The sequence below is a fragment of the Corythoichthys intestinalis genome, chromosome 16, assembly GCF_030265065.1.
Source record: "Corythoichthys intestinalis isolate RoL2023-P3 chromosome 16, ASM3026506v1, whole genome shotgun sequence".
In the NCBI taxonomy this organism is placed as follows: domain Eukaryota; kingdom Metazoa; phylum Chordata; class Actinopteri; order Syngnathiformes; family Syngnathidae; genus Corythoichthys; species Corythoichthys intestinalis.
The window spans coordinates 28,274,108-28,296,519 of record NC_080410.1 but is presented as its reverse complement, the minus strand read 5'-3'; the positions used below and the strand labels follow the sequence as shown (position 1 = coordinate 28,296,519).

At 39.4% G+C, this 22,412-nt stretch overlaps 1 protein-coding gene across 4 annotated transcripts in view; it reads left to right on the top strand.

The window, feature by feature from the left end:
- LOC130932009 (RNA binding protein fox-1 homolog 3-like) overlaps positions 1-18,955 on the top strand; it is a 506,184-nt gene extending 487,229 nt beyond the window's left edge. For all 4 annotated transcript variants that reach the window (XM_057861344.1, XM_057861342.1, XM_057861343.1 and 1 more), the window contains 3 exons: positions 4,740-4,798; positions 13,439-13,517; positions 18,495-18,955. In XM_057861344.1, the coding sequence (XP_057717327.1) occupies positions 4,740-4,798; positions 13,439-13,517; positions 18,495-18,539 (183 nt within the window). In that variant the 3' untranslated portion in view covers positions 18,540-18,955. The remainder of the gene's footprint in view (positions 1-4,739; positions 4,799-13,438; positions 13,518-18,494) is intronic.
- The last annotated feature ends 3,457 nt before the right edge of the window (positions 18,956-22,412 follow it).

The window sequence follows — 22,412 nt, the reverse complement described above, 5'->3', positions numbered from 1 at the left end:
CATACGCCACCCACAGCTGAGATGTCACTGCTGTTTATTGTGGATGCCCACCGCGCGTGACGCTTTTTGTTTGTCCAACTTCTTTCGGCCTCTGACACGCAACGATTGCAAACCGGACATTATTAAACTCTTTTACGCAAACTTTTTATTCAGCATATAAATGTCTTCAACATATTGCATTCGAAAACAAATGGCGCACGAGATAGAAAAAGGGTTTTAAGCTTCCTAATTGATGTTGAATGTCGGGGGCCGTTTACATGGTGACTCTCCGAGAATACGAAAAATTTCAAATTTGCATTTATATGGGCCCGTCTCCATTCGAGCAATGTCGCAATTCCGCATGAAAACAATGTAGTATTCATGCCAGGCCCTAGGGGGCAGTGCATATTTACAAGGTGACAGCGAATGATGCACTTTGACCCCACCAAAGCTCCTCAGCCCGGAAAAAAATATGCCCGCCCATTCGAAGCAATGGCATTTTTTTTTGTTCAAAAAGGCACAAAAATGGAAACATTCAACATATTTAATTTAAAAATATTATTAAAACAGTAAATTAAAGCCGACATTCCGCCATATTTGCTATTTTTAAATGTTTAGTAGCACTGTTGCGCACGCCCAATGTGACGTGTACGAGTGCTGACGTTATCGGCGCGGTCTAGCACTACGGGAGCCTTTGAAATGCATTTGGAGCAAGCCCCCTTCAATCCCCCACAATCGAATTCTTCCACTTTGGAGGTAGGATTCAAAATTTTTCATCTTTGCCTTCCGTCTTCGCCGACACCTTATGCACAAGAGGCCACTCCGCAACACAGTCGATGCGTCTTCGTGTCGCAGAGTCGCCATGTAAACTGCCCCTCAGTATTGATTTTTTTTTAAATGGTTAAGGTATTACACTGAATTTCAGAAATGAGTTAAAATTGTGTAAAAATTCAGGTTTAAACTCATATTTCATCGTTAATTTAAAAACCCTATTGGTTAAAAAATGAATAGTAAAGTGATAAATTTTAAATGCTCAGATTTTGACATAAAATTTGAGAAATGTGTTGGTTCAAAGAAGTTTTAATAATGAGACCGTACTTGAATTTCGTGCTTAATTTTCAGAAATTTATCAGCTAAAATCATTTTGTACTCAAATGTGACATTTTAGAATGAATTGTAGAAAGGATGACCCCAAAAATGAAGATTTAACTACAACGGCACATTAGTACTGAATTTAAGGAAATTTGCCATTAAAAACTAATAAATCAATTAGAGCTGAAAGGAATACTCGAGCAACTCGAGTTTAAAATCTGATCCGAGTAATTTTATTCACCTCGAGGAATCGTTTAATTTTACCAGCTCTAAGCATCACGTTTTGCCCGGACTACTTTTAATGCGGGACAACGCACTGATGTCACGTGCGTAGAGGAAGAAGCAATAAAAAAATATTTTAAAAACCTTTCTGCAGCCGACAGCCGCTGCAATCTACGCCGACGTTGCTAAAAACTAGCCCGCATGATGCTACGGTGGTAGCAGGTAGCATCTGATGCGTCTCGTAGATATCACATGTATGTTGAACTAGATGTGAAATGAGAGAGTCAGCGGTGTTAGTAAACAGCCGCCATCTTAAAGCAGTACACTTCTCAGCGCTAATAAGTAAGATTAACGTTACTGTCACTCGCTCACGTAACATTAGCCCTGTGGAGGGCTAGGTTTCTATTAGTTATGACCACTGTCGATGCGTGGCTAACGTGTCTTACATACAGGCTTTATTTAATCTGTGAAAACATAGCGCTGTAGAGTGATGAGGTTGTAAAATGAAAATATGATAAAGCTAACTGTCAATTTTAGCTCAGTAGTCATTGCTGGATAAAACACCAAGTAGCACTGGTCCCTAATGTGCTCCAATACAGCAGGTATCATACTGTAACGTTGACAAAGAGTCACCCGCTTTGTTAGGTTGCAATTATTTATTTTTGTGGAAGACAACAACAACAGGAAGGTACGTCTCTCGCTCTGCCGCACCCCCGCACGTCACGCGGTGCATTCAGGAACGCATGCAAATATCCCCGCCATATTATAACCTGATATGTTACAATACATTTATTTTGAACACTGCAAAAACTCAAAATCCTATCAGGACTTACAGTTTAGACTAACTTAAAACTTAACTAGAACTTAAAAATGGCTTGACACAAATGGAAATTCAATTGAAACACGTGGGAAAAACACCTAACTTTTAAGTGATGTGTGTTATCAAGCGGTAATGGCATTTTTAGGTAAGAATTTTTTTTTTTTAATAAGATCTAAAAGTTTTTGGAGTGAAAGCAGTGAATTGGTCTTTTTTTTTATTCTAGTCCCATCTGAGGCAATTGTTGGCTGTTTTCAACAATGTACATCGAAAATAAAGACATTGATTGACTGAAAATGGTTCAATATTAGATGAAATGTCTTGTTTTGTCATGTATATTTATAATGGCGTACCGCAAGCAACGCGTCACTTACGCTCATTAATATTCATGACATTAGCTACTGTTGCTAAATAAGGACAGGCCACCGTTTGTCCCCAATAGGAAATGAATGGAAATCGTGTACGAAGGAGATGTTTACAGAGCTAAATCCACCAATTCTCCCGAAAATGATGTGCCTGGTGCCAAATTCACTGGCAAAGATGTGGAAGAACATAAAAATGTTCATTTAAAGAGATGGCTTTAGTGTCGAAGGCTGAAAAAGACGGAAAAAAACGAGCCGACCTAAGCATAGCTTTAGCTTTTTTATCGACGCGACTGACAATGACATTCTCCTGTTTCAACAAGCTATCATTTACCATCAGCCCTGTCTTTCTTATATATCCTCTGGTTGTCCTACGTCTCTTACCGTTCTTGGGGGTAATTTAGTTAGCTTTGTGTAGCGATCGCAAATGCTACTCAGTGACAGCTAACGAACACTTTTAATTTTTTCATGATAACAGATCCTAATCCTATGATTCATTTACACTTCCCCCTTACTAATGTTGTTTTTATATATATATATATATATAAAACAGAAACGGTAACAGTGGCAGTCAGATACCATTGTAATTCTTCTCAGGTCTTTAATTGTCCGACAGAAGTAGTACGGCACAACGTTTCGCTAAAAAAATGAGTTAAAAATATAAAAATGGCTTACCTCTTTGTCCTCTGAAAGACCATGCCAACCCAACATAATGTTTACTGCATATGAAACGTGAATGGATTCACCGAGCTGGTGTTAAAGTCTGCGCAAGTTGATTCGGTCTTCACATTTTTTCCTCTCTAGTTTTTGGTTTCCGGAAATGTATGAAGAAAACATCTTCATGTGTCGTAATGTCTAGAGTCGTCTCTACAAGTTCCAAAAAAGCAATGCGTGATCGGCATGTTCGTTTTTGAAAGATTACCGGAGAAAAGTAGCACTTTTTACGTTGGGTCTATGCGAGGGCGGGTCTATAATGTCCCACTTCGGCTTTACTTCCGCTTTACGATGCGACGTCACGGTCTAAAAATAGCCTGCGTGCGGTACACCATTGTTCTTTACCTAAAAAATATGTTTGTTTTTTTTTAAACATGTTTTCTACCTCAAAATTGACGGGCAATTTGATATTCACCACCTAATGTTTGTCTTCCACTCAAAAACCATGCTGATCTCAAATCCGAATCGATGCTATGTTGCTCTCTACTCGCTTTGTTTTAACAAAGATAATGTTCACACATGAGCTCAATGAGACCCTCTTCCGTAACTGTAATTGACAGATTTAGTGGTCGTTGTACACAGCAAACAGCATCGATTCCACTCCACTAAATGAAAATTCTACAGTAGCGAATGAGTTAAAATCGGTATCACTTTGACCGACAACACCGACCCGTTGCAGTGTTGCATCATCTCCACTCACCGTCTCCCTTTGCTGACCCGCTAACAAATTAGCCCAAACATCCGCCACATGTGTGCCGTATGCTAATGTGTGCGCAGCTCGCGCACGCCCGCCGAGACACAATAACAAATGTGCCGCGCTGTCGCGAGCAGGATTTGACAACGCAGGCGGCGCTGATTTATGGCCCCCGCGTTTGTGGCCGTCGCAGTTGTAATCAGTCCCGAGGCGTGGCCGTCCCGCAGGAAGTCTTGCGCCCGCCACTTCCTGTCCCCTGCGGAAAAACAAACCAACCTAAAGCGATGGCGGGGACGGGTCTGTGTGGCCCTGTGACCTGAATTCTCCCTCCGGCCGCATTATGAAACGGCTCAGATGCGCAGCCGCTAATAGGAAAACAAGTTGGGCAGCTCCATTTTTCATGTGCGGCGTTAAAGCGGCATCCCAACAATGAGCTCCTTAATTCCTTGTGCACTTTGGCAAATTGAAGACTGTTCCGCCACTGCAGCCACGCCTCCTTCTGACTTCATTGGCCAGTTGGCCAGCAGCATTTCGATGTTAGAAAAAGTCAGTAGAATCCATTGACTGCCTTTACAGTTATGGACGTTGCTGCCAGCTTCCCAGTCCAAATGGATTGGACAAAAATCACAGCATATGGCAGCCGATAAGTAATGCAGCATGTGCCTTTTAGCTCTCAAATTGCACTCAATTTGGGTTCAATCACAGTTATGCATTGGCGGTGTTCGGTGTATGTTGTCATGACTTCAGCCCCGATATCATCTTCACCCACTGGTGATTGATGACTCCGTCTTGGTCATGAAGCTGATGTTGAACAGCGCCCTCTAGTGTCAGAAATGATGAATGTGTTGGTCTGTTTCAGGGAGGATACGCAGCATACAGATTCGCGCAGCCCGCCACCACCGCCGCCTACAGCGACAGGTGAGTGCCTCCGTCTTCATCGGCATCAGCAAATAATTTGCCTTGACAGCTTTATGCTGACAGCTAACCTTCATTTGAAATAAAAACATGGCTTGTATTCCTACTTTCAAATCTTAATTCCTGCTTAAAACCAACTTTAAAGGGAAAGACAACATTTGTATCATGTTCTTCACAAATGAAAAAATCTTAGTACTTTGAAAAAAAATGGGAATTTCGTTTTTCTGATATGTAATAGTGGAGAAAAACGTAAATGATAGCCAGCATTTTCAGGAAGTTTCCGCCCAACATGGGAGCAGACATTTTTAAAATTGCTGGTACTGTTTTAGCCAATCAGATATTTTAAATTATTACATCATTAATGGCCATTATAACATGTACCATGGGCTCAAGTCTATCCGTGTGTATATGTGCGGGCATAGCTGACATCACAAAATGGTTACAGCTAGGGTTGTTCCGATCATGTTTTTTTGCTCCCGATCCGATCCCGATCGTCTTAGTTTGAGTATTTGCCGATCCGATTGCTTTTTTTTTGCTCCCAATTCAATTCCAATCATTCCCTATAATTTTTCCCGATCATATACATTTTGGCAATGCTGAAGAAAAAAATGAATAAAACTCAGACGAATATATACATTCAACATACAGTACATAAGTACTGTATTTGTTAATTATGACAATAAATCCTCAAGATGGCATTTACATTATTAACATTAATTCTGTGAGAGGGATCCACGGATAGAAAGACTTGTGACTTTGTATATTGTGACTAAATATTGCCATCTAGTGTATTTGTTGAGCTTTCAGTAAATGATACTGAAGGCCATGCCCAAATGCATGATGGGAAGTGGAACCAAGACTGTGCGTAGTGCTACCAATTTATATATCTTCTCTGCGTTGGGAAATAACATAAGGTGTTAAGAAAAAGATCAATTGCTACCTTGCTTCCCCACATTGCTTCCCATGATATTTCTAATCGAAGGGAGAGGGATTGTAAGGCTTTAGCCAATGAAAATAAGGATCCAAAGGCTGCCAAAATTCATTATTCTCATTTTACGCTGCCTTTTAGCTTTCTATATAGAAAACACGGCGCCATGACAGATGGAGCGCGACAATGCGTGAGCGGGTCGTGCAGCGCATGCATTAATTGCGTTAAATATTTTAACGTGATACATGTTTTTAAAAATTAATTTCCGCCGTTATTGGGATAAATTTGATAACCCTACCTTAAGCCTAAACTAAAGACTCTGGATAAGTGTAACATATTATGTCTGTAACGTTAAATACAATTAGAAAACGATTTAATTAAAAAATATATACATATTAAAAAAAGGCATGGCCGATATTTTTTTGCCAATTCCGATACTTTGAAAATGATGTGATCGGACCCGATCGCATCGATCGGGACATCTCTAGTTACAGCCATAAGCGATGTCATTATTTGTATTCAAACATTATTTTTCCTATGATCAGAAATGAAAGGAATTCACAATTTGCACACATAAAGCAACACTAGGTAACTTTTCAACCTTTATAAAATATTTTCATAACATTTGTGATGATAGTGTATGTCCACTGACAACTAGTTGAATGACACCTCTTTCATATGTTGAGGGGGTCTGTATCGCTTCCAGCGGCACTAATTAACTTTGAGGAAGGTGGCAGGAACTCTGCCACACTAAAAAAGTGCAAATGTGTTGTCTGCTTTACAGCATACGTCACTTTCCCCTTTTCCCCATTCGTTTCACTTTCGCGTGAATTCTGCAAAGATTGCAGAGCAACAAAAGTGACAAAAAGTTTTGTCCGAGGAGACAAAAAGAAAAAGGGAGGCTACCAAGATTTAAAAAAAAAAAAAAAAACACTCAAGAATAAACATTGGCCTGGCTTACACTCGCTGGTGTGACCCCCAAACAGAGGTTGGTAGAGTAGCCAAAAATTTTACTCAAGTAAGAGTTGCGTTACTTCAAAATAATATTGCTCCAGTAAGAGTAAAAGTAGTCATCCAAAATATTTACTCAAGTACAAGTGATAAAGTATCCATTGAAAAGAATACTCAAGAAATGAGTAACGTTTTGAGTAACTGCTTATTTTTGTTGGATTTTTTTTTTTTTTAAACAATGTTTTTTTTTTTCTCTCAGCACAAACTTATCTTTATGAACTGTTATAATAATAATACTTTACAATAACCCATTACATACCCACATTAAGCCAAAGAAATATATACATATATTAAAAAAAAAAAAAAAAAAACATTGAATTCCGGGAGAGGAAACAAAAAGACAGAAATGAAGCATTATTCGTCCGAAGAGCCTGAGTGCCCTCTGGTGGACAAAATAGTCCCTAGGTTGAATAGTGAATAGTTCCTATTATAAAATTAAAAGCATCAAATCTCCGGTTTCCGTTGTCATTCGGTGTCAAATAAAAACTGGGACAGAGTTTTAAATATGTGCTTTTGATTCATGTTGAGGGCAGCGCTCTATGTCAAATACTTCATTTGTTACGGTTCTTTAAAGATGCCGAAATAATAAATCTAATATGTAGAACATGGAGGAAAAATCTCTTGTGTAGCCCAAAGTAGTGGAGTAAGAGTAGCATGTTTTTCATAACTAATCTACTCAAGTAAAAGTAAAAAGTACGTTTTTCTCAAAAAGTTACTCAAGTAAATGTAACGGAGTACATGTAAGGCGTTACTACACACCTCTGCCCCTAATCCACCGACTGATGAGTTCGGGTGGGGGAGTCGGAGGGCCGGTGGGGGAATACGGTACAAAATCAAACTTTTCTATTTTCAACATCGTCATATGGTATTGTTTAGCAACAGACTTCATTATATGACAGGACGCGGAGCTGATTAACAGGGGGTCTATCTCTGTCGAAGCTGACCGAGTGGAAACACAGACAAAGAGCTTTTTACGTTGAAATTCCTTGTGAATAAATGCTAAAATCCCTGAATTCTTTATAAATATGGACGTAAAACAGTCTTGATTTTTGGTTAAAAGCAAAAAACGGGCAGTTAGCATTTATTATACATAAATATGTCGAATGTGCTGCTAGTCTTTAAGCCACTGTGGCACCGCCTTATCACCACAAAGAGCTTTTTCCGTTGAAAATTCTTGTGAATAAATGCTTTAATTCCTGAATTCTTTATAGATATGGACGTAAAACAGTCTCGATTCTTGGTTAAAAGCAGAAAGCCGAGCAGGTAGCATTTATTTACATAAATATGTCGAATGTGCTGCTAGTCTTTAAGCCACTGTGGCGCTGCCTTATCACCACAAAGAGCTTTTTACATTGAAAATTCTTGTGGATAAATGCTTAAATCCTTGATTTTTTTAATAGATATGGATGTAAAGCAGTCTCGATTCTTGGTTAAAAGCAAAAAAACGAGCAGTTAGCTTTTATTTTACGTAAATATGTCGAATGTGCTGCTAGTCTTTAAGCCACTGTGATGCTGCCTTATCACCACAAAGAGCTTTTTACGTTGAAAATTCTTGTGAATAAATGCTTAAATCCCTGAATTCTTTATTGATAAGCACGTGAAACAGTCTCAATTCCTGGTTAAAAGCAAAAAACTGAGCAGTTAGCATTTATTTACGTAAATATGTCAAATGTGCTGCTAGTCTTTAAGCCACTGTGGCGCCGCCTTATCACCGCAAAGAGCTTTTTACGTTACAAATTCTTGTAGATAAATGCTTAAATCCCTGAATTCTTTATAGATATGGACGTAAAACATTCTCAAGTCTTTGTATAAAAGCAGAGAACTGAGCAGTTAGCATTTATTTTACGTAAATATTGCGAATTATGACGCCAATGCCGTAGCAGTCAATTTCTCCCATTGATTTTTTTTTACGTTTCAAAATGCATGCATGGTATGAAAAATAGAATAATTACCTTAAATTCTTGAACAAATGACTCTGGAGACAATCTTTCCTGTTTGTATGCGGTACAGTTTTTGTACGTTTTCAACCTAAATCCGGCGTTGGATCGCTGCACGTGTTTGAGAATAACTGCGACCGACTTCGAAGGACTGAATCGGAGTGTGGGACTGCCCCCTACTTGAAGGCGTGGTGCAGCGTCTGGGGACTGTGTCCCGTTAATATCATTATGAAGTCTATGATTTAGCCACAACTGGATTCATTACCTCATTACTATTCATTCTTCACACAGCCGATGGAAACAGAAATGTCGTTTAATCCATCTGCAGGCGCGCGGCAGATCAGGATATTACTACACTGTGCGCTGGTCCTCATGGAAAATGCAGTCTTCCTTAAGGCAAAACATAGCTTTTGTTCACCTGCATCGCTTAAATCGACCAAAACTGAAAGGTTATCTTGTGTTGCATTAAATACTGGGTGTTGTCTTTCTTTTAACCCTCATAACCATTCGCTGCCACCCTCCCAGGTCAAATGGATTGGCCGTCTTCTAGTGATAAACCCATTTAAAAATTACAACAGAAGGATGAAAAGAAAATAATCAGATGTCTATCATCGTCTTTTTAATCCGAAATTTTGATGCAACCAAAAACTCGCTTTTTAAACCATATTTTGAACCCCTAACACGTCATTTGACACAACCTTCCGCAGTCTGAGGTAATCCCAAACTGTTTTTAAAATCGAGTCAAAACGTGAAACTTATTGCACGTTGCAAGTAAGAACCACAGTTTGTTTGGACTTTTTTTTTTTTTTTTTTTTTTTTTTTTGGTCGCTTGCAAAAAACCACTCAATTCGCCTTGCGGCGGAAAAAATTGCCAATGCGCGTTGGCCCGCGTGGGAGTTGGCAGGAGATAGCGGTGGATGAACGTGATGATGGCGATGATGTCAACTTGGTCTCTACACTTTTCTGACATTGGAGTTAGGGAATAAAAAGTAACCTTGTTGGACTAGAGCCGATGTTGATGGAGGCTGAAGTTAGGAATGCGCCCGCCCGCCGAAGGATTGAGCGTGTTTGCTGATAAGGTGCGCGCGCGTGTTTGCACCTGAGAGGATGAAGATCATATCCACAATGTCAACATTTATCAGGCGGGGAAGCTCAAATCACAAACTGCTGCTTTTTTTTCTCCACGACTTTTCCTGCAGATTTCTTGTAATTGTTTCTCTCAACTTGGTTTGTTTGTCATATTCTGTTTGACTTGCGTCCGATGGGAAATCGGCAGAGAAATGGAAATGACCACAAAGGGAGTGCGTTAAATAGACCGAAATATAATCATAATTAGTCTCCTGCATTTTTAGGTTGAGAAGAGAAATGACAGTGCACAAACACACCATAAAACAGATTCACACCATAAAAGAGATTCACTTTGACTTGATTTTCGAAATGTTTTCTGATAATTACTTTTTAACCGATATCCCGATATTGTCCGAGTCCCAAAATCCAATATTGATATATGTGGTTTTAGACATTCCTCACCAAAAGAACATATGTTAACATTTTGGCTAATTCATGAGTTTATATTCATTATTTTTCAATCATTTTAATGGTTATTTAATTTTTGCACCATGAAGGCAAATTGTCTGCTCACATAACAAATCCCAGGCATCTAAACTGTGACCACCCCTTGTACAAAGGCAAAGGCAGAAGTCTTCTACATTTACTTTGAAGGCAACATGCATATTGGCCCAAAATCGATTATGAAAAAGCAGTGTCGATATTTTCCGATATCATTTTAAAAATGTTTTTATCAACCAACAACTCTTAAATTTTCTTATTCTCTCAAATTTAGATGTAATTTGACACATTTGTGCCATTGTTCCATCTTTCTTGACAGATTCAAAGCATTCTAACTTGAAAAAGTTTGCTACGTAAAGGACATTTTCGTGACTTTTCGTCAAATCCTAAACATTCTCCGATTTACCATATTTACACATTTACATTCTCCATGTACATTTTTTTCCCGAGATTTTCATCTTGAAAATATTTGTGTGCGGGGTTATTCAAACACCTGAAATGTGAAACACAAGTTAGAAATGAACTACAACCACCGGGCTTGCCCTTTAAACATCAGCCCAGAAACATAAAAAGCACAACCAAGGAGAGAACACGCCGTTTTTTGGTTAACTCGGAACTTACAGGAAACAATAAGGCTGCAATTAATTAATGTTATTAACTCATTCACTCTCAGCCGTTTTCCAAGGAGCAAGGCCATTGGCTCCCGGCCGTTTTACTGGATTTTGACTGATTTTGCAAGACCCACAGAGAATTCTGTTCCATTGCTATATTAAACATGGAACCCACCAAAAGAAAGGTTAGACTCTTTTCTTTCAGCAGAAAAAAAGTTAGTTCATATCTTTTTCCATTCTTTAGAAATCAGCATTAGAAAATAGCTTAGTTTGAGCAATTTTCCAATTTCTGATGAAAAAACGGAGAAATTGAGCTTTTTGTGAAAGCATACATTTCAAACATCGACTTATACACAGCTATTTTTTGCTTTAGTTACATCCCAAACATCTGAATGTTTTCCTTTTACAAAATAAGATAAACAACAAGACTGAATAATTTTTCCTTTTACAAAATAAGATAAACTACAAGACAAATAGAGCTTTTGATAGTAAAGTAACAATTTATTTACACATAACTAACTGAAAGATGACGCTGTTCCGGCCGCAATAGCCGGTTGAACTTTAACTTCATCACCGTCTGTCTCATAAATATCAATTTTCTTGAGTCTCTGCGGGCTCTGCTCGCGAGCAGTACAGACTCAAAGGCATCGTCCGCTGCACTAGAGGTCCCGGTCGTTCTGCTCGGTCGTCCAGCGCCTGGCATCCATTCGGTCGTCTTCCGCCGGCGCCCGGCTGTGCGGCTTGTCCGTTCGTTGCCATTGAATCGGGTTGCGGGTCTTACCAAATGGGCTACTGCCCTCCAGTGGCCAGTTTTATTGCTTTAAAATGGATTTTCAGCTTTGTGCTTTGGAGCTAAATTGAATCGGAACCCAGAGATGTCTTTTTTAGAGAAGAAAAAAAAAAAAAAGGAAAAGACGTCTTTGGGACACTGAAACAATTAAAAATAGAACGTATTTATACGTTTTTGGGAGCAATGAGTTAATCACAAAAAATGTGACTCTGAAGATCGATGCATATACAGCCTATATCTCCATCAAATTTCATTTCCTATTCCTCGCCGAAAGAACAGCAACAAGAACAAAGTAAGCAACAACTTGAGACCTCCTTCTGGGCAGTGTAACAACAGGGTTCCTTCAGGTTTCAACTTGTGAAATTTAAAACTTTTAAAGACCTTTATAGACCACCTAGAACCGAATGCGGAATCCTGCGAAAAAGTTTTTTAACGTGTTTCCATTGCCACACAATTTTAAATTTTCTAAATTTTTCAATATTTTTAAGACAAATAAACAAGATAAGTAAATTGAACATCCAGAAATTCCCCAAAATTTTCATCGCAAAATTAATTATATTTCACGTTAATTTTTTATATTTACACGCTTACTTCCTTCATGTAAATTACCGTATTGGCCAGAATATAAGACGGTGTTTTTTACATTGAAATAAGACTGAAAAAGAGGGGGTCGTCTTATATTTGCGGTCTAGATGTTATACCCATTCACGACGCTAGATGGCGCCAGATATCATTGAAGCGATGTTCTGTCATGACAGATCACAGCTACTCTCGTTTAACCAGTTTGAATTATTTTATTGCAATGGTTTTCCTTATTCAGATTTGTTTCAAGACTACAGTTACAGTTAGACGTCACTTTGTTGGTTAATGCAGTTATTGCAATTTTGTTGTTTTATTGGTTTATTATTTGTCTTTATTTATTGGTTTATTCACATTTCAAAAACCAGAAGCCATTCATTTACGAATGTGATTGCACTTTAGTTTACATATTTAAATGTTCAGATATTAAGATTTGAATGAGGCAAAATAACATGCTTTTTGTCGCAAATATATTGTTAAAATCATTTGTTTCGGATGTACTGTAATTATTTTCTGTATAAAAATTAATTTGTTATTCAAAGTCTTTTTTTCAAACTTGAGTCTTGAAAAAGAGGGAGTCGTCTTATAATCATGGCCGTCTTATATTCGGGCCAATACGGTATTTGAGTGATTCAAACCTAAAAATATTAAATCGAAAAATTTTTTGTTCGTAGCGATTGAATCGCCAGAATTGGGAAACACAATCTATCAGAATGCATGAGTATGGAGACTTTCGAGTTTAAGGGTCAGGTGACATTGCGAGGGACTCCCTGCCGGGTGTCACCCGCTTCTCTGCTAGATACACTTTAGTAGCTTCGGGTTCAATCTGGAGATAAGAGTGCATAGCGGACCTGGCGATAGCCTCGCCGACCTTCACCCGCGGGGCTCTAAAAGGCACGTTGAAGTCGTCTCCTTGAGGATGACTCCCTCCATTTTGTTGTGCTTGATTTGCCGCCTTATCTTCTGGCCACAGACCGGGAAGAGGAAACACGTGAAGTAAATAAATAAAAACGCGCCTTGTCCCGCCTGCAGGAAAAAACGTACGGATTAGTTCCGAACCGACGACGATGAAAAGCCATGGGAGGCGGGGCGTATGTTCGAACGACGAGGCTCTCCAGGCGTGACCGTGTTTTGTCCACCGCCATCTTTTGTCTTGCGCTGTCTTTGTAAGTGTGCTGAACGATAGATATCCAGTTGTTGACTTTGTGCTCATTACAGCTACGGCAGAGTCTATGCAACGGCCGACCCCTACCACCACACGATCGGCCCCGCCGCCACCTACAGCGTGGGAACTATGGTGAGTCCTTTGCCTTCACTTCTTTAGCTTTGGAAAACACGTTGAAGAAGTGGATGAAAGAAAATTGGCTGCCAAAGAAAGATCACTTCCAGCCCTCACCGTTCAAATGGATTGACGTATTTTGGCGTCAATGGTATTGAAACATAAGCCCCATATCAAAATGAATAGGTTATTTAGTACTGTCAATGGCAGCCAATGCGTTAACTAAATTAAATATGTGCCCAAATGACAATCAATGAGGATAGTCATTGTATGACCCTTGAAAGTTTCATCCACTTCTTTATACTCTCTATTTTTGTTCATTTTCCCCAGAAACACACAATCAAAACTGTTTTTTTTCCTTCTACCTTTAAAGTATTTGTTTGTTTTACTTTTACACACAAACATTCAATATCGACACACTCATGCACGTACACACAGGGACACACAAAATTACAAAATCGACATGTACAGAACGACAAACAAAAATGCACACCTATACAAGCACATACATACAATCTCATAAAACAGATATAAACATACTCACAAGTAGTCACACACACACACACACACACATAGAGTACATATGCAAGTTTTAAACATACAGAGTCACATGATATATAGACACACATAAGTCATTTAGACACACAAATGTGTATCGACCAGTGTTGTTTTTGGCAGACCTTTTAATTTTCGTCTTGGTCTTAGTCTTTTGGACGTTAATACTTATTCGTCTTAGTCATATTTTAGCAGAGGTGGGTAGAGGAACCAAAAATTTTACTCAAGTAAGAGTAGCGTTACTTCAAAACAATATTACTCAAGTAAAAGTAGTCATCCAAAAAATGTACTCATGTAGAAGTAAAAAAGTATCCATTGAAAATAATATTCAAGTAATGAGTACATTTTGAGTAACTGCTTATTTTTGTTTGGTTTTTTTTTTTTAACCAATGGTATTTTTTTCTGTCAGCATAAACTTATCTATATGAAATGTTGTTATAATGATACTTTACAAAAACCCATTACATAACCACATTAAGCCCAAAAAAAAAAAAAAGAAAAAAAAAGAAAATCATTAAATTTAAGAGAGAAAAAAAACGGTAATGAAGCATTATTCGTCCAAAGAGCATGAGTGCCCTGCCCTCTAGTGGAGAAAATAGTTCCTAGTTCTATTAGTGAATACTGTAGTTCCTCCATAGTTACTATTATGAAATTAAAAGGATCATATATTCGGTTTCCCGCGCTCAGTCGTTGCCATATAAAAACTGGGAGATAGTTTTAAATCCGCGCTTTCGATTCATGTTGAGGGCAGCGCTCAATGTCAAATACTTCATTTGTCACGGTACTTTAAAGACGCCATGTGATTAAACAGGCTGGCGTGATCGTAGAATGGCAAGCATGCGTCTGATTGGTGTAATGGAGTCATGTGATTATTGTTGCGACGTCTTATTAGTGAAATCAATAGTGTTTCTCTTAGCAATAGCATCGCTAGCAAAAAATAAATAAATAAATAAATAAATGGATCTAATATAAAGACAAAAACTCCAAAAATAACCACATAAAAGTTTCCAACTACAGTGGTACCTCAACATACGATCGAATCGACAATTGATCCATTCAACATCCGACGTAAAATTTGACTCGCCATTTGTTTTTACATCCGGCGAAATTCTCGAAATACGACAATTTGTGACAGCGTCGCAATTTCATTGTTTTCCTGTAAGAAGGACACATGGCGGATTTTCTTGTGAGATAAAATCAACAGGGGTTCCAAGAATGTTATGTGATTGAACAGGCTGGCGCGATCATAGAATGGCAAGCATGCGTCTGATTGGTGTAATGGAGTCATGTGATTATTGTTGCGATGTCTTATTGGTGAAATTAGTAGTCCTTCTCTTGGCAATAGCATCGCTAGCAAAAAATGATAAATAAATGGATATAATATGTAGAATAAAGAAGAAACTCCAAAAATAACTACATAAAAGTTTCCAGCTACAGTGGTACCTCAACATACAATTGCATCGACAATTGATCCATTCGACATCCGACGTAAAATTTGACTCGCCATTTGTTTCTACATCCGACGAAATTATCGGAATACGACAATTCGTGACAGCGTCGCAATTTCATTGTTTTCCTGCAAGAAGGATGCATGGCAGATTTTCTTGTGAGAGAAATCAACATGAAATCAACAAGAATGTTAAAGCAGGTGGGAAAAAAAAGGTGAAGCTTACCATTAAAATGAAGATGGAAATGATAGAAAAATATGAGCATGGTTTGCCCGTCCGTGAACTGCTTGACAATATGGCCGTAGAACTCGACGGTTCCCCTCCGACCTCCGTTCGCCAGCCTTTATAAGGTGACAATTACTATAATTGTAACATCGCCCAAAAAAATCGCAGGTTCGTCAGGTTTTTAATCCTTTATTTCAGAACTTGTGCAACGCAACATACCTACTGTCTGCCGCAGCTGAATAAAGTGATAATTTAAAAAAATCATCTCTCACTCTGGTACGTCAGACACACGGTGCGTTCAGGTACACCACGCAAAACACATCCGCCACATTAGAATCTGATTCGTTACATTATTACAGGTATTATTAGTAGTAGTAGTAGTAGTGGTATTACTATATTACTATTCCGATTTTTAGTAATAATTTGTTTTGCTCTGTGTAATTGCTATTTGCAATAATACCAGCAGTATTTATTAAGGATTAAGAGTAGGTTTTCGGGCTGGGGAACGAATTAATGGAATTATAATGTATTCTTTCGGGAAAATCCTGCTCGACATACGACTGTTTCGATTTACAAACAAGGTTCTGGAACGAATTAACGTTGTATGCAGAGGTACCACTGTACTTAGAATGAACATTGACAGGCGAGCACATGCTGTATTGTAGCGTCTATGTAGACCATGCCAACTTGGTGATAAAACACACTCAGCAGTAAAACAGTACATTATTTTTAATTAATTGTACCCACCTAGACACCACGAACTGTTTGTAAAAAAAAAAAAAAAAAAAAGTAGTCTGAGAGCTTAAGAGGACGCGCGGCCTTAGCATGCGTCTAATGCTAACGCGAACTGGAAACGTTACACTGGTGAGTCGTGAGGGTGCAGTATGTCACATGACTCGAGTGACACAAACAGACACTGCTACAATGCAGGCTAACTACACATAAAATGTCACACATTGTGAACTTGTGACGGAAACTGGCATTCATCTCGTTATGTTTTAGTCTCCCAGAACACATTTTTAGCTCGTTATCGTCTCGTCATGGTCATGAAAAAAGTGTTGGTTAACAAAATATCTTCGTTATCGTCATCATTGACGAAAACAACACTGGTATCAACACACAACAGTCAAATAAACACACATGTGCACACAGACACACACACACAGTCGCCAATAAAGACCGTGTTGGTGTTTATGGGGGCTGTGTGTGGGCAACTTTTTTGTTTTTATTTTGAAGGCGTGTGAAGCAAAGTTGTAGCGTTAATGTCTGTTTTTAGCTAGCGTTTGCAGCCAACCTCAAACATCAAAGATGAAAAGTCCCCCCAAAAAAATAAAACCAAATTCTTCCTTTCATTCGAACAACTTTCAGTTTTTGGATGGCGAGCTCTTCAAACCCAGTGCGCCCAGGGACGGAAAAAAAGCCGGCCAGGGAGGGAAAGGGGGAGGAGCTTTTTTTTTCGGCGGCATGCGCACATGCTTTACCCCAACGTGAAAAAGCGCCGGGTTCCCCCGGTGCAGCTGCTAGCTAAAAGCTTTCATTAATTATAATTTTTTTTCTCTTCTTTGACTTCATTAAAGATGTGCTGCTTATATGCTGCTTTTTTTTCCCCTTTTTCCTCAAATTTCCTTCCATGACGCTTTAATCCCCACTAAAAATATCGGCGCCAGTGTGTGTGCGCGTGTGCATGTTAGCCGATTGTGTGTGCGCGCGTGGTTGCAATAAAGGGGCCTTGATCTTTAATCACACGAGATAAATGCCGACTGTTTTTGGGATGAAAATACAATAAAAATAATAAGTTGATCTGAAGTTGGAAAAAGGTTTTGCGCGCAAGTCGGACTTTTTAAAATGAGCCTTTGAAGACATTGGCTTTGGATTCCTAATTGCAGCAGGACTACTTGGTGCGTGTGCGCGTGTGTCCTAGATAATGTGAGCCTGACTCGGGGCTGAGGTCCCGCGGCGCTCCTGGAAGATTCCGCCGCTTCCTTTCCACATGAAAGGCGTCTGCCGTTAAAACTCCGCAGACGTCTTGCTTCTTCCTGTCCCGGAAAAAAGAAGGAAACAATGACAGAAAGAAAGAGAGGGGGGAAAAGACAAAGAAAGAAACCAAGTGAAACAAAGTAGAAGACAGACAGGAAAAAGGTGGGATGTGAAAAGTAGACAAGAAAAAGAGCTTTTAGGGAAGAAACAAAAAGAAATGAGAGACCGTAAGAGAGAAAGTGATTGAAACAATGAAACAGAAGGGAAGATATGAAAAGAAGTAAAAATATTAAATGAATTAAACGACACAAAGAAACAACAAAAGAGATGGATTAATAGATGGGAGAATGATGAAAAAGAAATAAAATGGGAAAGGACAAGAGAAGTGAGAGAGATCGACAAAGGGATGTAAAAGAAAAGAAGCAAAAAAAAAAAAGAAAAGTAAAAAAGGTAAAATAGGAAATGACAAAGAAACAATAAGAAGGAGAGGAAACGTCAAAACACAGAATAGGAATGAAGAGAAAATAAAAAGACTGGAGAGGACAAAACAGGCTTCAATGGCGCGATTTAATAGAAAATTAAGCAACGGGTTATGCTTTTCCCGGCAAATTTTGAGGGGCCTGAATTGGATGTACCAAAGATTTTGGGCGCGCACTCGCCATCTTGACTGACTGGAAGGAAATTTGAGGACAAAGAGAGCCGTCGGCCCGTCTGTCGTCAGCCCGGCGTCCAAATTGACATAGTGCTGCCGTGAATGCTGATTGGTCCTTTTTCATCTTTGATGTTGCAGGCTAGCCTTTACAGAGGAGGCTACGCTCGCTTCACGCCCTACTAAAACAACCAAAGAACACACACAAAGACCTCTTTACAAAAAATAACCCCCCCAAAAAACCAAGAAGCCCCATCCCCTCTTTGAAGAGACAAACCTTAACAAGCAGCGCCGCCTCCAGATGACTTTTCTAGCACCGCCTTTTTAAGCCCCATTTTCCTTTTTGTCCGTTTTTCTTGTTTGTCTCTTTTGGTTGTTGTTTTTCAATGCTTTTATTGTCATGTTAAGCTTGTACATAAATGTTGGACATTTTTACTATGCTATATGAAAAAAAATATGATGAAACCAATATGTTTTGTCTTAATTTACAGTTAATCAATAATATGCAAACTTGAGCCACTGAGAACAAGAGTGGGCTAAGTCCAGTTGGGTCACTATGCGATCGCAACAAAATACAGTGGGGTAAATAAGTATTTAGTCAACCACTAATTCTGCAAGTTCTCCCACTTGAAAATATTAGAGAGGCCTGTAATTGTCAACATGGGTAAACCTCAACCATGAGAGACAGAATGTGGAAAAAAAAAACAGAAAATCACATTGTTTGATTTTTAAAGAATTTATTTGCAAATCATGGTGGAAAATAAGCATTTGGTCAAAACCAAAAGTTCATCTCAATACTTCGTTATGTACCCTTTGTTGGCAAGAACAGAGAACAAACATTTTCTGTAACTCTTCACAAGCTTTTCACACACTGTTGCTGGTGTTTTGGCCCATTCCACCATGCGGATCTCCTCTAGAGCAGTGATGTTTTGGGGCTGTCGTTGGGCAACACGGACTTTCAACTCCCTCCACAGATATTCTATGGGGTTGAGATCTGGAGACTGGCTAGGCCACTCCAGGACCTTGAATGCTTCTTACGAAGCCACTCCTTTGTTGCCCTGGCTGTGTGTTTGGGATCATTGTCATGCTGAAAGACCCAGCCACGTCTCATCTTCAATGCCCTTGCTGATGGAAGGAGATTTTCACTAAAAATCTCTCGATACATGGCCCCATTCATTCTTTCCTTTACACAGATCAGTCGTCCTGGTCCCTTTGCAGAAAAACAGCCCCAAGGCATGATGTTTCCACCCCCATGCTTCACAGTGGGTATGGTGTTCTTCGGATGCAATTGAGTATTCTTTCTTCTCCAAACACGAGAACCTGTGTTTCTACCAAAAAGTTCTATTTTGGTTTCATTTGACTATAACACATTCTCCCAGTCCTCTTCTGGATCATCCAAATGCTCTCTAGCGAACCGCAGACGGGCCTGGACGTGCACTGACTTCAGCAGGGGGACACGTATGGCATTGTGGCGCATTGTGTTACTGATAGTAACCTTTGTTACTGTGGTCCCAGCTCTCTGTAGGTCATTCACTAGGTCCCCCCGTGTGGTTCTGGGATTTTTGCTCACCATTCTTGTTTTCATTTTGACACCACGGGGTGAGATCTTGCATGGAGCCCCAGATCGAGGGAGAATATCAGTGGTCTTGTAGGTCTTCCATTTTCTAATAATTGCTCCCACAGTTAATTTCTTTACACCAAGCGTTTTACCTATTGCAGATTCCGTCTTCCCAGCCTGGTGCAGGTCTACAATTTTGTGTCTGGTGTCCTTCGACAGCTCTTTGGTCTTGGCCATAGTGGAGTTTGGAGTGTGACTACTCCGATAATGAGTTAAAACAGGTGCCATTAATACAGGTAACGAGTGGAACCTCGTTAAACCTCGTTTGAAGAAGTTAGACCTCTTTGACAGCCTGAAATCTTGCTTGTTTGTAGGTGACCAAATACTTATTTTCCACTGTAATTTGAAAATAAATTCTTTAAAAATCAAACAGTGTGATTTTCTGTTTTTTTCCACATTCTGTCTCTCATGGTTGAGGTTTACTAATGTTGACAATTACTGGCCTCTCTAATCTTTTCAAGTAGGAGAACTTGCACAATTGGTGGTTGACTAAATACTTATTTGCCCCACTGTATGTGGGTTTTATATCTTGTTATGTTGTGTTTACACTGAAGAAAATTTCATGTTGGATCCCCATTAATATTACCTGGGTTCAGTGTTGTTTTTGGCAGGCCTTTTAATATTTGTCTTAGTCTTTTGAACGAAAATACTTACTGGTCTTCGTCATATTTTAGTCATTTCAAAATGTCTTCGTCTAGTTTTTAGTCGACAGTTACTCAAAATGTTTTCGCCTGTAAAATTCAAAAGTTTTAGTCCAAAACTAAAGGTTTCCAACCATTTCAAGTGAGCACTGGCAGACGAACACATATTGTAGAGTCTCCAAGGACAATGCCAACATCCATGCATTATCTACCGCTTAATCCGGGGTCGGGTCGCGGGGGCAGCAGCTTTAGAAGAAAAGCCCAGACTTCCCTCTCCCCAGCCACTTCAACCTCCTCCTCCGGCGGGATCCCAAGGCGTTCCCAGGCCGGCCACGAAAATAGTCTCTCCAGGGGGTCCTGGGTCGTCCCCGGGGCTTTCTGCTGGTGGGACATGACCGGAACACTTCTCCAGGAGGCATCTAAAACAGATGCCCGAGCCACGTTAGCTGGCTCCTCTCAACCCTGAGTCCCTCCTGGATCACCGAACAGAGAGCCCTGACACCCTGGGGAGGAGACTTGTATCCGGTATCTTGTTCTTTCAGTCACAACCCATAGCTCGTGACCATAGGTGAGAGTAGGAACGTAGATTGGCTGGTATTGACTCAGCTCCTTCTTCATCACAACGCCAAATTCGTGATGATAATACACACTTAGCAGGAAAAGCAGTACATTATCTTCAATTAAACCCAGACTACAAGCCATGAACTGTACGTTAAAAAAAAAAAAAAGTCTAGGTTCATACCACAGGTCTTAATTCACAATTCCGATTTTTTGTCATATCTGTTTTTTTGTTTTTTTTTGTTTGTTTTTTTTTTGAGTAGCCCGTTCAAATATTACCGTATTAAGTACCGCACTAAGGCAAGGTTCATACTGCAAGTCTTAATGCACAAAACCAATTTTTTTGTGTTTTTCCCGACTCGAGTGAGGCATTAACATGACGGTCTGAACGGGACAACTCACATAGAAGTGGACCATTTCAAATCCGATCTGGGTCACTTCCGGATGTGGTTTAAATCCGATCTGGGCCACATTTTTCCAAATTTCGCGACGATCTGGACTGACAAGTCTCCCAAATCGGCATTCGTGCGAGAAAGACAGGGCGCTACAGTGTTCCGTCGCGGTCTCGATTCTCTGTGAAAGGCAAAAAAAAAAAAAAATGCGGTTAGCATTTATTTTACGTAAATATGTCGAAGCACAATGTTAGTCTGTCAGTCATTGTGGCGGCCGCCATATGTAAACAGAGTTTTTCCGGTGAAAATTCTTTTGAATGAATGCTTAAATCCCTGAATTGTTTATAGATATGGATGTAAAACAGCCTCGACTCTTGGTTAAAGGCAAAAAACTGTGAAGGTAGCATTTATTATACGTAAATATGTCGAAGTACGATGCTAGTCTGTCAGACAATTTTGCAGCCGCCATATGTAAACCGAGCTTTTCCGGTGAAAATTCTTGTGACTCAATGCTTAAATCGTTGATTTTTTTTTATAGGTATGGAAGTAAAACAGTCTCGATTCGTGGTTAAAAGCAACAACAAAAAAAGTGCAGTCAGCATTCATTTTACGTAAATATGTCAAAGAATGATGCTACTCTGGCATTCTTACAACAAAGAGCTTTTTACGTTGAAAATTCTTGTGAAAAAATGAAAAATATAATAATTACCTTGAATCCTCGAACAAATCCTTCCTGTTTGTGTGCGGTACAGCTTTCATACTTTTTCAACATAAATCCGGCGTTGGATCGCTGCATGTGTTGCTGCGACCGACTGCAAATAACTGAAGCGGATTGTGGGATGGCCCCCTA